General features: G+C 48.0%; 1 protein-coding gene across 1 annotated transcript in view; it reads right to left on the bottom strand.

Annotated features, from left to right (window-relative positions):
* The window catches only part of PEX14 (peroxisomal biogenesis factor 14), a 135,584-nt gene that overhangs the window by 10,727 nt on the left and 107,736 nt on the right, over window positions 1–17,121 (bottom strand). The window contains exon 4 of the mRNA XM_066375043.1: window positions 14,622–14,750. Coding sequence (XP_066231140.1) covers window positions 14,622–14,750 — 129 coding nt within the window. The remainder of the gene's footprint in view (window positions 1–14,621; window positions 14,751–17,121) is intronic.

The raw sequence follows: 17,121 nt of genomic DNA, 5'->3' as shown, positions 1-17,121 counted from the left end.
GCAGGCCCCCTGGAGAGCAAGATGGGGTAGCCCCGAGGGCAGGTTACAGGTGAGAAGAAAGCAGAGAAAAAGCTACCTCTAGGGCCCACAAAGGCTAGAGAGGCTGGAACCAGGATAAGCTAGCTGTCCCAGGAGGACCATGTGCTGCTGTCCTAGCGAAACCCCAGAAATGAGCAGTCAGTCCTCATGAAGGAGCGGGCTCCTGGCCAGTGCTCTTCAAATCAGTCACACGCAAGCGCCCCACGAGCATGGTGTCACAAGAGGACAGGAGAGTTTTCTGCTGCACGACTGTCCCCATGCATTAGAACAAAGTGCTTCCAGGTCCGTAACTGACCTGCTGCCCCAGGAATGCTGTGAGGGGCACAGAAGAGCATGTTGTCTCCATGTCCAGTGTCCACCTGGAGCTGCCATGTCCAGGCTACCCAGCATGGCTCTCTGCCTCCTCTATAGGGGTCTATGGGGGGAGGGGCGGCGGCAAGGGTCACTGTTCCCAGAACCGTCAGTGGAAACCCAATCGTCTGCGGTCTGCGGACTCGGATCACAGCGCCATGGGAAGCTATGCAGAAGGCACCCGCTGACGCATGCACTGAGCAAGGCACTGGGATGTGGGGCTGAATCTGGGAAAGGAGAGGGGAAGGAGGAGAGCAACAGCCTCCTCAAATCCCAGAAGAGCGCCCCTGCACTCAGCTGAACACAGTGAAGAAAGGAGCGAGCTCCTTAGGACAGACACCCTTGGGCTGCAGCCTGCCAGCCTGCCCTCCGTGGGTCCGCCAGCTCCTGGGGCACCTGTCACATCCTGGTGGCTCATGGCACCGGGACAGCAGGGGCTCAGTTCTTACAGCTCAGTAGCAGGATGTGGGCACACAGGGAGGAGGGGCTGCTGCTGGCATACAGCAGAAGGGGGGTCCAAGTGGCAAAGACCGTCAAGGGGGCGAGGGAGCTGCTCCCTCTTCCCTGAGCCGCTAAACGAGAAAAGCCTGGAAGCGTCTGGCTGGCCACCACAACCGTCCCCCTCCACCCAGCTGGCCTGTGGATTCCATATGCGTTTCCCAGGGCCCTGCCCAGAGTCTCCTGCACAAAATGTAACCAACAGGTTTCTCCCCAGCAGCCCTGCACTGCCCTTTTTCGGTTTGACAGTTTTCTAATAGGCAGTACACACACAGCGTATGCTCTAAACATGAGGTAGCAGTCAGTCCACAGCAAACAGGCTCCCGCCATCAATGGCTGCGACTAAGTTTCTTGTTTGTCCAGCCCGAGAATTCTTACCCACACAGAAGCCAACACAGGTATGTATTCTTTTCCTTCTCTCTTCTCTCATTCTCGTTCTTCTTTTTTCTATAGCTACTCAAGCACTCCACTTAATCAGTTCCCTGCCGGTGGGCACTGAGGGGACTCCAGTCCTCTCCTGTCCCACAGTGCTGTGCCATCAGTGACCGTGTACATACGCCTCCTCGCAAATACATACGGGCACATCAGTGACCATGCATACGTAGGAGGCTGGGTCAGAGGTACACGCAACTGCAATTCTGAGACACCACACCTGCTATCCACGAGGCTGAATCAGCCCGTTCCCACCAGCCACGTCACGAGCGCGGCGTCCTTACCACCCCTTGACATCATGGGCCTGCCCCCCCTCGGAGATGGTGGCAACACAGGGACAGGAAAACAGGACTCCACTCGGCTGTATTAGAGTGAGGACTGCATCTCCTTTTCAGTGTCCTGTGCATGCTCTATACTCCATTTCTTGATCCATTTCCTTATCAATTTAGAGGCACTTTTTACATAGCAGGGAGACAAATAAACCTTCTGCCAATTACAGGAATTGCAAAAATCTTTATTTTTCTTTTGACTCTGCTTATGGTATTCATGGCCCACAGGTGTTTTTCATCTTTATATATATAAACGTATCAATCTATTCTTTTATGGGCTGGAGGTCTGGGTTACAGTGAGCCAGGACTTCCTCACTCCCTTCCAAGGTTGTGTGGTGACACTCAGTGGCTCATCTAAGAAGCCGTCTGGAAAGGAGCGAGATGGCGCGCTGCTGCTCTGGCCTGCAGCGACAACCCATCAGACGGGGAGCTCTGTAGAGGAGCAACTGCCACTTGTTAAATTGAACCAGAGGCTCTGGGTCCTAGGCATGCCTTTGCCTCATGCCTGGCCTCCTCTGCTTAGACGGCTTTGCTGCGAAATCCAACATCTAGGGCAAGTTCCTTTTGTGAGGAAAAAGTGCAGACAATGGGCAAATGTTCCACTCTTCAAGAGAGTGACCATTCAGAAGGGCTGTCACCTACACCCTGAACATCCGTCTGCACAGCCAAAATCCTGAGGGAGCATCTTCAAAGTGGGCACTGTCCAGAGTATTATATCCACCACTAATTTCTCAAATACCGACTACACATCTTACAAAAAAACAGCTGCAATTAAAACTGGACCCAGGCTCTGGCTGGTTGGCTCAGCGGTAGAGCGTTGGCCTGGCGTGCAGGGGACCCGGGTTCGATTCCCGGCCAGGGCACATAGGAGAAGCGCCCATTTGCTTCTCCACCCCCCCCTCCTTCATCTCTGTCTCTCTCTTCCCCTCCCGCAGCCAAGGCTCCATTGAAGCAAAGATGGCCCGGGCGCTGGGGATGGCTCCTTGGCCTCTGCCCCAGGCGCTGAAGTGGCTCTGGTCGTGGCAGAGCGACGCCCCGGAGGGGCAGAGCATTGCCCCCTGGTGGGCAGAGCGTCGCCCCCTGGTGGGCGTGCCGGGTGGATCCCAGTGGGGCGCATGCGGGAGTCTGTCTGACTGTCTCTCCCCGTTTCCAGCTTCAGAAAAAAAAGAAAAAAAAAACTGGACCCAAACCCAAAATGGGCTGGGTTCTCCTTTCCTGCGAGCACACCATGCCTTGGGCCTTGAGAAGCACAGCCTCTTGTTCGGGTTCCTGAGCGGCCAAAGCTGAACAGAGGCCAGCGGCCGGGGCCCGAGAGCCAGGGGTCTGAGAACTATGGCCCCAGAGCCGGGGTCCTAAGAGCTGGGGTCCCGAGAGCCGGGTCCTGAGAGCCGGGGCCCCAAGAGCTGGGGCCACTCCCAGCTCCCCAGAGTGCTGACCTCCTCCAGCACTGAGAACCACCTGTAGCCCCACCAGCCACACTGTCACACGGCGCCCTGCTCCTGCCATGCTCACGTTAAGAACATTTTATTGCCACCTGGTTTTCATTATTAATGAAAAGGGACCAGAATGATCTTTCCTAAAGTTCAGAGAGTCTATAAAGACAAGAAGCTGAAATGCCATTTTACTCGTTTTGGAGATGTGTGATACAATTCTGTCTTGTAGCAAAATGAAAAAGAGAAAAGCTAAGGTGAGATAACGCTTATCTACTGCATGCCTTTCAGAGGGAGCAGTCAGCGTGACCCCAAGCGACGGCCACAGGAGTCTGCCCCACGTGCACCTGGGCCAACTCTGTCCATGGACCCACAGACCTCCATGTGGGGGAGAGAGCAGAGCGCCTGTGGCCACTTGGAATTACAAAAGCCTTTTCTTGTCACCACACCCCCTGAATGTCCAGAATCCCAGTCAAGGGCAGAAAGTGGGGCCACACCTGCTCTAGCTGACAGTGAGGGAAATGAAATAAGCTGCTGGGAGCTCCGAGCCCCCAATCTGGAAGCAGATGCCTGCTGACAAGGCGGACACGGGGCAAGGCACCTGGCTCCACACCACTGGCACTGGCCATGCGCTTCCCAGAGACCCCTTTCTCTTCTCGTGACGCACAGACCACCTGATGGACAGTGGTAGGGCTCTGCTAGATTTAAAGAACAAAGGAACAGTGATATTTTTACTGTCACCCAGATTCAAATTCCCCACAGCAGTTTCAATCGGCAGGACTGGCCACCTAGCTAGACGGCATGGTACTTCCCTGACACACAACGCCACTGGTGTCTCGTGAAGGATGGAGACAGGTAAAGGTGGCAGGAACCATATCCTGCATGACCAAGCATTTCCGGGACTTTGCGCCTGAGGCTGCAACAGGAGCAGAGGACAAGCTGTCGCAGGGAGAGGGATAGGGAGCTCCTTGATACTTGGCACCTTCCTTAACAAATTCCACAGATGTCATCAACCAGCTTGAACTCTGATGGTCTCAGAGGTTTCGAGGTGAATCCACAGTAGGTGCAGAGCAGCCACGACACGGAAAGAAAGCTACCCCCGGATCCTTAACCTCACTGAACACCAACAAAACCAACATCACTTATTCCTTTACATCTCCCAAGAAATTCTCACCTGGCAGGTGAGAACAAGCACACACGAGTAAGAACACGTGCACACAACACAGCCAGGCTGCGCCCAAAACCACCACGTCAGGGACTCCCTGGCCCCACAATCCAGTAAAGATTCGTCAATACAGAGCTGACAGTGCCACCAAATCACCCTCTGAGACAAATGGCCCCCAGGGTGCTGGCAGCAACAGGGAGAAAGCTTCAAGTCCCTGGGGAAGCGGGCAGAAACCAAATGGGCCACCTGTGGGCCCTTGCACTCTCATTGGGGTTGGAGCACAACTCCCCACAGCAGTGTATCCAGCCCCTTGACCATCCCATCCGCTTGGCCCGCGGGCCGCCCTGAGCGTGAACTAATGAGACGGGCTCGTCCACAGTGAGGTCCTGGAATAAAGCCAACCTTCCAGATCTGTGCTTGTTACATAGTGGCCAGGCCAAAGACACAGAGAGACAGGCAGCCAGATGAAGGATGCCATGGGCTGGGCTGAGGGAGGCTGCCCGCGGGCAGAAGGACAAGCTGGCCCAGAGCGCAGCCACCAGGAAGAGAACAGCTCTGCTCCGAGGAGCGCCCAGGCAGCCGGTGAGCAGAGGCAGCATGAGAGCCCGACTGTGGTCGCATCTGAAAACCCAAGTCCTCTTCCCATGAACATCCTGTGAAAGATAATCTCCCCCACTCCTCGCGAGCCGTGATGCTATCGGTGGTATCATCTTCAGGCAGGAAGGACACTGAGGCATTTCTATGTCCTCACTCATAGATTTAAAAATATGAGCCCTAATTAAATTGTATGAATTCAGGAGAGTCAGAAATAGACCCATGCTTATATGGTCAACTGACTTTTGACAAAGGGGCCACGGTAATTCTTCAGGACAGGATGATCTTTGCAACAGCTATGCGGAGACAACCGCAAACCAATAGGGGGAAAATGGACCTCAACCCTCACCTTACACCACACACAAAAATTAACCCAAAATGGATTGTATGCCTAGACAAAAACTAAAAGTTTCTGTAAGAAAACAAAAAACGGGGACATCTTTGCATCCCTGGGGGAGGAGCCAAAGACATCTAAAGATACAAAAGCATAAACCATAGAAAGAAAAAAATTGATAAAATAGACATTATCAAAATTTTAAACTTTTGTGTGTTTTTTTTAAGATTTTATTTATTGATTTTACAGAGGAGGGCAGGGACGAGAAGTAGTTGCTTCACTCTGGCTGTCCACTGGTTGCTTGTCATAAGTGCCTTGACCAGCAAGCCTAAGGCTTTGAACCAGCGACTTCAGAGTTCCAGGTTGGCACTACCCAGAAAATGAAAAGGCAAGCCATAGGCTGGGAGAAAATATCTGCAAAACATATATTTGATATATTTGATAAAGAACTTGTAACTATAATGTCTAAAGAGTTGTTTTTAAAAATGGGTAAAAGATTGAAATGGCCAATAAGAACCAGAAAATATGCTTGACATTACCAGTCATTAGGGAAATACAAATTAAAAACACAATGAGAGTCTATAACATACACATTAGAATGGCTAATCTTAGAAACCGAGAATACCAAGTGTTGTCAAGGATGTAGCACAACTGAAACCCTCACACACTACTGCTAGAAAGTGCAAACATTTTGGATTTGTTTCTTATAAAGCGAAACATACAGCTAAGGCATAACCAAAGCATTCCCCTCCTAGGTACTCACCTGAGAGAAAGGAAAGCATGGCTGCATACAAAGATTTGTGTGTTCATGGCAGCATTATTCATTAATAGCCCTCAAATGGAACCTGGTCAATGGATAAACAAATTGTGGTATATCCACACAATGGAATGGGGTGGGGAATTGTGACAGAAATACATACAGCTCACAAAGTTTAAAATGTTTACTAGTTGGTCCTGTATGTATGTATATACGTATGCATGACTGTAAAGAAACCAAATGCAAAAGAAAACATGTTATATGATTCCATTTATGGGAAATTTTCTAACAGGCAAAACTTCAGTGACGAAGAGGAGATTGCTGGTTAACAGGAATTGGAAGCCAGAGACAGAACTAATGTAAAAGGCACAGAGAAAGTTTCTGGGGTGATGGAAATTTTCTATATTGTGATTGTAGTACTGGTTACATAAGTTACAACTCACCCTTCCAACTCATCAAACTGTATACTTAAAGATAATTAACTTACTGTGTGTAAGTTTTACTTCAAAAAAGCTGATTAGACAAAAAAATTCAGAGGAATCCAGAAACATAAAACTGCCCAATGACCCAGCACCTCAAGAGAAATAAAAGCTTCCATCCACACAGGACTTTCACACAAATATTCTCAGCAGCTTGATTCCCGTTAGCTAGAACTACAGACAGCTTAAATGCCCATCAACTGGTGAGCTGCAAGACAGAATGTAGTACATCCATTCAAAGGAATACTATTCAGCAAGGAAGAGGGATGAAATACTGCTACAAGCTACAACGTGGCTGAAACTCAAAACTATGATGCGCCAGGCAAGGCGGCAGGCCACAGGGTCACACAGTGTGTGCTTCCGTAACAGGTAATATGATAATGACACAGACTGGTGACTGCCTGGGGGGAGGGGAGATTCACAGTAAAACAGGCACAAAGGATGTCATTTGGGGCATAAAAGCACCTTAAAATGGATTTGTGGTAGTGCTACTTAGTAAAGTTACTAAAGTCAAGCTGGAGACCACATGCTCAAGCTGGTGAGCCTGCCCTTAAGCTGAATGAGCCCACACTCAAGCCAGTGACCTCAGGGTCATCATCGTACCACGCTGACACTATCCACTGAGCTACCACCTACCTGGTCAGGCTCAATAGCTTTGTTTAAAAAAATCATTTTTAAAAAAGAAGAGTCTAGACCCAGACCCATGCATATAAAAACAAATAATTTTTGCTAAAGAGACAAGTAATTCAATGGGAATAATAGAATCTTTTGAACATATGATGTTTGCCCCACTGGATATCCACATAGGGAGAAATAAACCTTGACTTTTCACCTTACACCACACACAAAACTAACCGAGAATGAAGCACATCTCAACATAAAAGCGAACACTATGGAACATCTAGAAGAAAATACAGGAGAAAATCTTTCCAACCTTGAAGTAAGCAAAGGCTTCTTAATACACAAAAACCATAAACCGTAAAGGAAAAAAAAAAGATAAATGGATGTCAAATTTTAAATTTTTAACTTTTCAAAAGGCAATATTAAGGGGGAAAATAAAGCAAGCCACTGGCTAGGAGGAAATACTAATACATATATTTGATGAGAACTTGAATCCAGAATACTTAAAGAACTCTTCCAACTCAATATGAAGAAAATTAAAAGTAGGCAAAAGACTGAAACAGACACTTCACAAAAGAAGATATGCAAATTACAATAAGCACATAAAGAGATACTCAACATTAGCAGTCATCAGAGGAGTGTACCTCCAACCATGATGAGGTACTACTACACACACATGAAAATCATTGCTAACATTAAAGACTGACAATACCAACTGCCGAGAGGGCATGACACATCTGCTGATGGGAATGAAAACGGTGCAACCACTTTGGAAAACATTCTGACAGATTCTTATAAAGTTAAACTTATACTTAACATATGACCCTGCGATTCCACTCCTAGGCATTTACTGAAGAGAAAAAATAATACAAAGCTTTGTACACAAATAATCACAAGAGCTTTACTCGTAATAGCTCAAAGCTGGAAACAGCCCAAAGCCCATCAACTGGTGAATGTATAAACAAACTGTGGTGCATCCACACCATGCAATATACCACTCAGTAATAAAAAGGAAAAAACTTCTGATCCACACAACAACTTGGATGAATCTCAAAAACATTATGCTGAGCGAAAGAAACCAGACAGACACGAACGAGTACATACTGTATGATTCCATTTATATCCAACTCTAGGCAAGATAAGTCTAATCAGAAGCAACAGAGAGCAGACCAGTGGCTGCCCCAGAGCCAGAGTGGGCTGGGACGGGCTGCAAACAGGGCACCAGGGAACCCTGTGGGGAACTGGAAATGTTTACAATGTGCTGACAGCTACACGGGAGTGCATACTTGTTAAGACCCATATCATAGAGTTAAGATTGGTGCATTTCATTTTATGTAAACTTTATCTCAATAAAGCTGATTTTTAAAAAAAATATGTTAAGAATTTTTTTTAAAAAAGAGAGCTAAAGAAGTCAGCAATGATTGAGCACAATGCCCAGCAGAGTGGGTTCTAAGTTCTCTCTGCTCAGCAGCTGAGACCAAGGAAAAGAAACAAGATCTATGAATTCTAATTCAACTTTGAAAAACACATCCTGTGATATTTAATACATACAAAAGAATAAAATGTTTACACAAGTTACAAAGCATGATAATGCAATTAGCAATCCTAGACCCAACTCTTTTACCAGGTAAAACTTTCCAAACAACACTGCGTGGTCCTCTCCACCCAGAGGTAACTATTATGCTGAATTTAGTGTTCATTCTAACTCAAACTTGTCATGAGATATGAAGAGCGGGGAACATGTTCCACCAGTACAAGGACTGTATTTCCCAGCCTCCCTTGCAGACAGGTATGGCCATGTGACTGAGTTCCAGCCAATGGAGAGAAAAGGAAGTGAGCGGGAAATTTCCAGGAAGTGTCCTTAGAAAGGGGTTTGCTCCTTCTCTCCCTTATTCTTGCTGGATGAATAGCAGAGGGACAGCTGGTGCTGGAGCAGTCACACTGGGGCATAAGACGGACACCAGCCAGGTTTCAGGGACGCAGAGCAATGACAGGAGCTGGGCCCCTGACAGTTAGAGCCTGGACTGCCTATGTTTACATAACCAAGAGATACTCTCCTATTTTGTTTAAGCCACTTTCATTTTGGGTTTTCTGTTATTTGTTGCAGAATCTTAAAAAACTAACACAGGCTGCATTGTCAGCACAGTCATAATCCTAGCTGCCACCAACATCAATGTCTCTTTCATGGCCTAAGAAGCCTAAGGAAAGGTTGTCACTCAGTGCTTTCCTGTATCACCTGCCCTCATCAATATTCTCAAAGGGCATTATCCAGGACCACACCGGGTGTAGCACACAGCTAACACAATGGACAGGGTAGTGGCCCCTGGAAAGCTGCTATTCTAGGCCAGTCATATGAACAAAAGAAGAAAAAATACCATTCCCTCAAAACTTAGAGAAACATTTTTTGTCATATAAAACCCAGTAACTTTTCTGTAATCAAACAGTAAGATTAGCTGTGCTAACCTGGCAGAGAGAGAAATGGGAGAGAGGGAAATGGGAGATAGGGAAAAGAGAGAGACTTCCCAGTACCTCCTGTGGTGAGAATAAGCCGCGGGCCTTTCCTCTATAGCCACCTCCAAGGTCAGCCATACACACACACACACCCCACCACCACCCCAGAAACACACACACACACCACCACCACCACCACCACCACCACCACCCCTCACCCCCGACTGCAGGCCCTAGCACTCTCTCCCAAGGACCGCAAGGATGCTCTCCGTCAGCCTGAGCACTGACCCTCAGAGCCCATGAGCCCTGCCTCCTCCTTAAGGCCTCACCTCGGACTGGCTCCCCGCAGTCACAGCGCATAGATGGGGCCCCAGCCCCGGGCTTCCTTCCTTCTTCCCTTCCACAGCCTGCAGGGCCCACATACAGCAGGCCTCCTGACAGGCTCCCAAGGCTGCCCCAGTGATAATATTACTGGACAGCCCTTCAATTCTGAAGCACATTTCCATCACCATTGATCCATTCAACAAGCATTCCTAGAACACCTGCTAAGACGGAGCCTCGGGTCATAGCTTTAAAAACAAAGCAAAACAAAAGGCTCTGAACTCAGGGAACTCAGAGCTGAAGGGAGAAGACAGTGAATAAGCATTTCAGAGTATTGTGGTGGGAACAGAGGGCCCACAGAGCCAAGGGGAGCTTCCATCCTGCCTGGGCTGGGGGCACTTGAGACTCCCTGCAGAAGCTGCAGCTGACCCCACCCTGGAGAACCGCAATGAGCTGGCAGGAGGGCATGTGGACCCCCAGGACGGCTCCCTAGATCCCCTGCTGCATCTGCCCAGATGATAAGAATAATTTTAATATTAGCCTAAGAATAAAGAGTCTCATAAGTAATGCTGCCTCAAAAATAATTAGATGATACATTTCAAAGTAAAAATCAAATGTGTTTTTGACTGTCTTCCATCAAGGTGATGACCTAGCTCTGCCCCCCTCTCGGGGCATCTCCTCTGACACCCCCACCCATGCTCTATCTACTCTGAACATCACCTGGTTTCATGTCCATGTGCCTTTGCCTGGAGGCTCTTGTCCATCCTGCCTGGTCACTGAGCCAATCACCCCCCACAGTCCCAGCAAACACACTGTGCTGTCCATCACCTGTCTGTGCCCCTGTCCTCAACTGGGCCGAGCTCACAGGCACTGCCACACCTACTAAGTGCCCTGCCTACCCAACAGGAGGGACAATGAGAGAGAGCAACTAGCTAGGCCTTATTAATACCCTTCCAGCCCAGGGGTCTAGCACAGTGCTGGGCACATCACATAGCGGGCCCTCAGTAACAAAGGCCGCTCAGTGAATTAAGAAAATCAAGGGTAAGTGTACATTATAAGACTATATGGGCTCTGAAAGAAACAAACTGAGAAAGAACACACTTTCTCTCTCACAATTTCTAATGAAATGTCAAAACCTTTCCCCAGCCTCATTTACATCTGTTCTGAGATAACTGAAGCTGTAGGTCAGTCTTTGAAAGGCCTAAGAAAAAATTATTACCCACAAAATTCACAATGGCCTTGTCTATATCTCAAAGCTACCTTGCTTCTAGTCTCTCTAGGAGGAAAGAAGAAACAGCAGCTTGGAATGAACCAATCAAGCAGGCATTTATCAGGACTTCCCATTCAGGACCGTGCTAGGTACTGCACTGACTCCCGCTTTAGCGGGCGAGCGAGAAGAAACCGGACCAAGAAACTCACAATGCCCAGTTTCCGCTTGGATTCTGGCCGGCTCTCCCCGACCTCACCCCTGACTGCGCCGGCTTCCTCTCACACCAAGCAACACCACGCTTCCCCAGGGTGCCAGCCTCCCCACTCTCACAAAGCCTGTCCTGACTTCTCTAGCCCACATTCATTTTTTTCTATTCTGTATTCTTACGGAATTTTCTTGTCTACGTAATTAATTTTGGCATTAAATCACAATGTCCTTATACTATTATCTTTTTCTTAAGAGTTTGTCCTCTCTCTCCCCGAGAGCCGGTAGGATCCTTAAAGATCATGTTTCGAATCCCACTACAGTGTCCTGAGCATACAGTAAGTAGGTGCTTAACAAACATGGGTGAGTTAAACACTCTGGTAGGTCTCCATGTTCTCTTTGCCGATGCCAGCACTTCGTAACATCTCAAGTTCAACCACATTCACCAAAGAGTAGAAATATCAAAAGAGGCACCAAGTGGGACATCTGTCACAAGCAGGAGGACCGCAAAGTCCAGAGGTGGCCGTCCGGGAGCACTGAGCCCCCTGCAGTGGTCTTGGGAAAGCCACCCTTCCCCAAGACGTGAGCATCTGGGGCTGAGCCTGGAGCATCTCCTTATCTAGATGTAGGCTCAGAGAGAGAATGTCCTTAAAGAGTCAAGAAACGAGCAGGGAAGGGCTGCCCGCACTCCAGATGTGGAACCGGCATGAATGCGCGTGAACGGAGGCCATAAATCCCTCCCAGGACTGAGACAATGCTGCAGCGATAAGCATGCAGATTGCACACCTAGCTCAGGAACTCCCCTGAGTTTGCTTGTAATTAAGGGGGTTAGAAAGGTAAAAAAATATATATAAACCCAATTAATCATTTAAATATTTAAAGTCAGATTTTCCCTCACTCCAGGATTAGTATATTTCATAACGCCAGCCGCAGACAGCCCTGGTTTTACTGGGGTTCATTTCAGAGCATGTTTAAACTAGTCAGGTTGAGTGATGCTTCCAGCAACTAATCGCATGTCAAATAAAAGATATTTTATGTAATAAATTACCGCTACAAGTAATTCAAATGTCATTTATCAGTTTTATTATCAGTCAGGCAAAGTCTTCTTTCTCTATATTAATCAAAATCAAGCTTTTTTTTTTTTTTTGGAGCAGTTTTGACACCTCTTGGCAAAAGTACAGAAGTGAAGAGGTAGAGTCAGCCTGGAGCTGAGGGGGCGGGGCAGTGGCCCAGGAAGAATGACATTCGCTGGCAACAACTAAAAACTGCAGGTACTGTATTTAAAATTGCCACTACCATTGTTTTTATACCAGCGTCAGAGCAGGAAGGAGTCTGTCTCTAAGATGTATTTTATTTTTAGGGCTCGGAGACTCTTAAAAATACTCCTACCTAAATACCTAACTATGCAATGCTTTTTCTCAAAGCTCTGGACGGAGGATGATTTAAATGGCTGAGCTGCTCCTCCCCACCCGGGGCATCTGCTTCTCTCAGAAAGTCTGTTTAACCCTTTATGCTACTCACAGTAGGCCCGTGACCAGCCAACACACTGTTCTGAGCAAGAAGTTTCAAGTAGCCCACAGACCTGTTTGGTATTAAGCCACAGAGGAAACAGCTGGACTAGAACAGATGTGCATCTCAGAAACTTCTGCACCCCAGCTGCCTCGGCCTGTCCTCAACAAATCCCATTCAATGGCTGGGCCAGGGACATAACTAAAGAAAAAGTGTGGAGACTTAGCCTTGGGTTGAAAAGAAACACTGCTGAGTTTGGTTAGTGACCGGAAGCAAATGCAATGCCTGGAAGGAATGCTTGCCAGGAAGGAGGGACAAGCCTCAGGCTGACAGGTGGCTGCTCCTGACTCGGGAGCCCCAGGACAAGGCTCACTACCCAGCACAGCTCCTCTGGTCTCAGAGGCCACAGAACGCAGCAAGGAGACCTCGGATGAGAGCACCTTGAGACTATGCTACCTGGCCTCTGCCATTCAGCCTTACCCAGAAAGCTAAAGATAGCAGGCATGGAAATGCGAGATCCCACCCCCTGCCGGGCCCCTGAAGTCTATACAGAGCTCTCGCTCCCCTGCTTGGGCTGAGCCAGGGAGAGGGGGGCAAAGGGAGCCCCAAGAAAAAGCCAGGCCACGTGGTAGGGATCAGAACAAGTCTGGCATTTAAATCACGCCTTTTAAAATCTGATATCTAACACTGTTTTAAATCATGTTTTGGAAAAATAAAACTTCTGAGATAGACAATTAAAACGAAGACAATTATAGAAAAGGCATTTTGAAAGACAACAGATCCAAGACTGAGTTACATTAAAGACACAAAACTAGGATACTTTCCATTGCTTTGGAGTAACTTTTAACCTTTTTAGACTTTGCACAAGTGACTTAAAGAAGGGGTTCTGTTATAGGTGCACATTTATTACTAGTCTGAAGGACCCTGATTCCTAAAAGAGTTTTTATTTAAAAACAACAAAACCTACTGTAGGTCATGGGCTCATATAATAATTAAACACTACATTCAAAAAGGACCTTTAGCCTGACTTGTGGTGGCGCAGTGGATAGAGCGTAGACTGGGGATGCTGAGGTCCTAGGTTTGAGACCCTGAGGTTGCCAGCTGAGCACAGGCTCATCAGCTTGAGCATGGGGTCGCTGGCTTGAGTGTGAGACCACCGACATCATCCCAAGGTCACTGGCTTGAGCAAGGAGTCACTGGCTTAGTTTAAACCCCCCAGTCAAGGCGCCTATGAGAAGGAATCGATGAACAATAAAGTGACACAATTATGAGTTGATGCTTCTCATCTCTCTCCCTTCCTCTCTCTCTCTCTTAAAAAAAAAGAACCTTTACATTTAATCTGAAATTTTCTAACAGACCCAATACATAAATATACATGGTATAGCCAGGACAAGGGAGGGAAGGATAGAGGGAAGGAAGGAAGAAGAAAGAAAATAAGAAAAGGAAGAGAGGCAGTCTAAATCTACTAATACTAACTTTAAAAAATAAATTAGGAGGCAAGTTATTTCAGTGGGCAAACGAGAATGCACTCATGAACCCGGAGTTTGCGGTCGTTCCTCCATGAAACAGTAACATGTGAAGGCACTGCGGTAGGAAAATGGAAACTGAACCAATAAGCACTTTTACAGATTCTTGCTTGTAACCACAACAGTTGACACAACACATTAATATGCTAATTTATTCTGGTCCCTTGTCTCTTCTTAAACCTTTGTCACACTTCAAAGTTTGTCTAGAAGAGGATCCCGGTGTGTCACATTCTTCTGGGGAAAAAGAGGGCTGCTGGCTGCAGCTCCCAGCTTCCCCCAGCTCGCTGAGTCTGGGCGATGGGAGTGCTGCTCTTGGCCAGAGTCCTGGACCCCAACCCAGGTGCAGGCGGGAGCTGTTGCACGGGACTTACTGTATGGCTGAGAAATGAGGTGAGGGGGCTGGGCAGGAACCACCTGTGTGGCTGGGCCCAAGGACGAGGGCTCCTCTGCGGTGGTGCCCGACTGCTGGAAAGCCACATCGATCTCTTCGTCGGTCAGCCCTGGGGAAGAAGAGCACAGGGTTGCAGGTGAGCACCTTCGCCACTGTCCAGTCCGCCACGCACTCTGCACTGGGACGAGCCGGAGAGCCACAGATGCCGAGCCTCCCTGGAAGCTGCCTCCCGATTTCAGATTCTCTGGAACCCCTCTCAGTTGCAATTTAACCTTATGCGACAGAATATTAGCCTCAACACTGCTTCCAAATGTGGCTCATTCAATTTCCTTAATTTATCCTTGAGTTTATTGCTGCTTTTGAAGTCGCTCCCTACTGCAATTCTCCATTCTTCCCCCGAAAACAGATACCATCAACTGCAAATGTGGCTCATTTTAATCTGTAATGGTGTTAAAAAAAAGAGGGGAAAAAACTAACAATAATGCATGAAAACAGACAGGGAAACAAAAAACTAATTATTGGGTGAGACGACTAATTAGTCTAGATCGTTTCCGAAGACGGGAATAATTTGCTTTATTTTATGACAAATGCAGAAATAAAAAGAAAAATCAGGACTGACTGTGATTAGTATGAATGGGATATAGAATGTAAAGAAGAAAATAAAACAAGAAAACAGATCAAAACAAGGCCAGGCCCAAACTTTCAGATGATTATTACTGGAGCCTATCACAGGCTGCCTATATCGCCTTTGGCTAGTTTTTCTTTTTGTCTTTTTTAATCTTCCCGACACTCTAAACCACACTGCACACGGGACATCAGGAAATAGCAGGGCGCCATCTGCAGTGGCTGCAACATGTGGAGAGGATATGCCCACGGAGGAATCAAGGCAAGTGTAAGACCCCTAGAGACCCTGTGTTCACTAGGCACACCGCTGGGAGGTTTTCTGAGGCAGCTTGGGGACATTCGCCCTGTGGGAAGAGGTGAGGGCACTAATCAGCCCAAAGAATGGAACAAAGTGAGGCACATAGGTGTGAGGAAAACTGTCCCCTGGGGCCAGCTCAGAAGTAACAGTGTGTGTGCTAATGTGTTCTAGTCGCTGAGAGTGGCCAAGGCACTGCTGGTCTGTAAAAGCCCACTCTGGTCCGCCCGTGCAGTGCCCGGAATCCGAATACCCAGCCCAGCCGCAACACAGAGCTTTTCCACATCTGGTGGGCAGCTCTCCATTAGAGGCCACAGCATGGTCTATCTGCCCCTGGGGGGGATCAAGTAAGTACAGGAGGTTCTGAGGATCAGCATCTTCCAAAGCCTGGTGCCGCACACTTGGTGCCCAGGGGCTGCTGGGTGGAAAGCATTAATACTCCGAAGCACAGTGCTGCCCACATCAAGGCAGCTGAGGGGGCTGCGACCATCCCGCGGACTTTCCGGGGAGGACACTGACCCGTTCTAACCAGCCCTGGTCTCTTTCTCTCTGCACTGGGCAGTGGAGATAGGCCCCATTTGACACTGCAGCTCTCCCCATCTCTGCACACAGTGGGCTGGCCCGAGGCCGGCAGGCCACATCTCTGTGAAATCCAAGTGCTGCAGACTGATGGGCAGATGGAAAGGCTGCCAGGGTGCACAGAGGGTTATTTACTGGCACTCAGCACCGTAGGAGTACAAAGGCTAAATCTGAGGACACGGTCGAGATGGGGGATATCCCTCCCCCAAAACCCAGCTCGCTGCAGCAGGTTGCTTTATCATCATCTCACCTCCCAAGAACAGGCAGGGGCAGGACAGACAGACGGGCCACAGAAAAACAGAACACATCTCTTCCTAAACAGGAAGGGGAGCCCCTTTCAAGGTTCTAGTAGGAAAGACACCGCTCTGACCAGTTCGTAATCAGCCATCAGAGAAGAAAGCGGCACACGCAACGTCAGCAGGGGCTGATGGCCACTGGTACACTACGGAATATTATAAACCTGGTGGTTCGTGTGCCTTGTCAGCCGCTGGCTGCAAATGAGGATAATTTTCCCAAAAGGAGCATTCAGTTGCATTCTCATTTTCCCTTTTGGCTCTTTCAAATATAAACAAGTACGATAATGTTTAACACTGGGGAAATATACAGTAAGTTACTGGCTGGGCTGCGGCCCGCAGAGCAGGAGCTTGTTAAAGGGACAGGACTTCCTGCCCGTTGTTCCGACCTCTAGCCCTGAGCTTTGAGGGAGCCTATTTTCCTAATAAAACATGGTCCTTGCATTATTGCAGCCGAGTTCACGGGCGAGGCCGTGGTCTAAAGGGCATCCGCACATCCTCCCAAGCTCTTGTTTTTCACAGACATTATCATTTGATGCTCTAAATTTACATTGGCTTCACATTTACATTACTGGAATTCTGATATCCCTAGTCCTCCAGAGGATAAGGATTTTGATTTTGTTACATAAAGTGAATCCTTTTTCTTCTTTAAAAAGAAAAAAATCATTTTAATGATCTCACTGAATAAT

Source organism: Saccopteryx leptura, chromosome 3 (assembly GCF_036850995.1).
Source record: "Saccopteryx leptura isolate mSacLep1 chromosome 3, mSacLep1_pri_phased_curated, whole genome shotgun sequence".
Taxonomy (NCBI): domain Eukaryota; kingdom Metazoa; phylum Chordata; class Mammalia; order Chiroptera; family Emballonuridae; genus Saccopteryx; species Saccopteryx leptura.
Note: the sequence above shows the minus strand (reverse complement) of the source record. Positions and strands in the feature narration are given on the sequence as shown.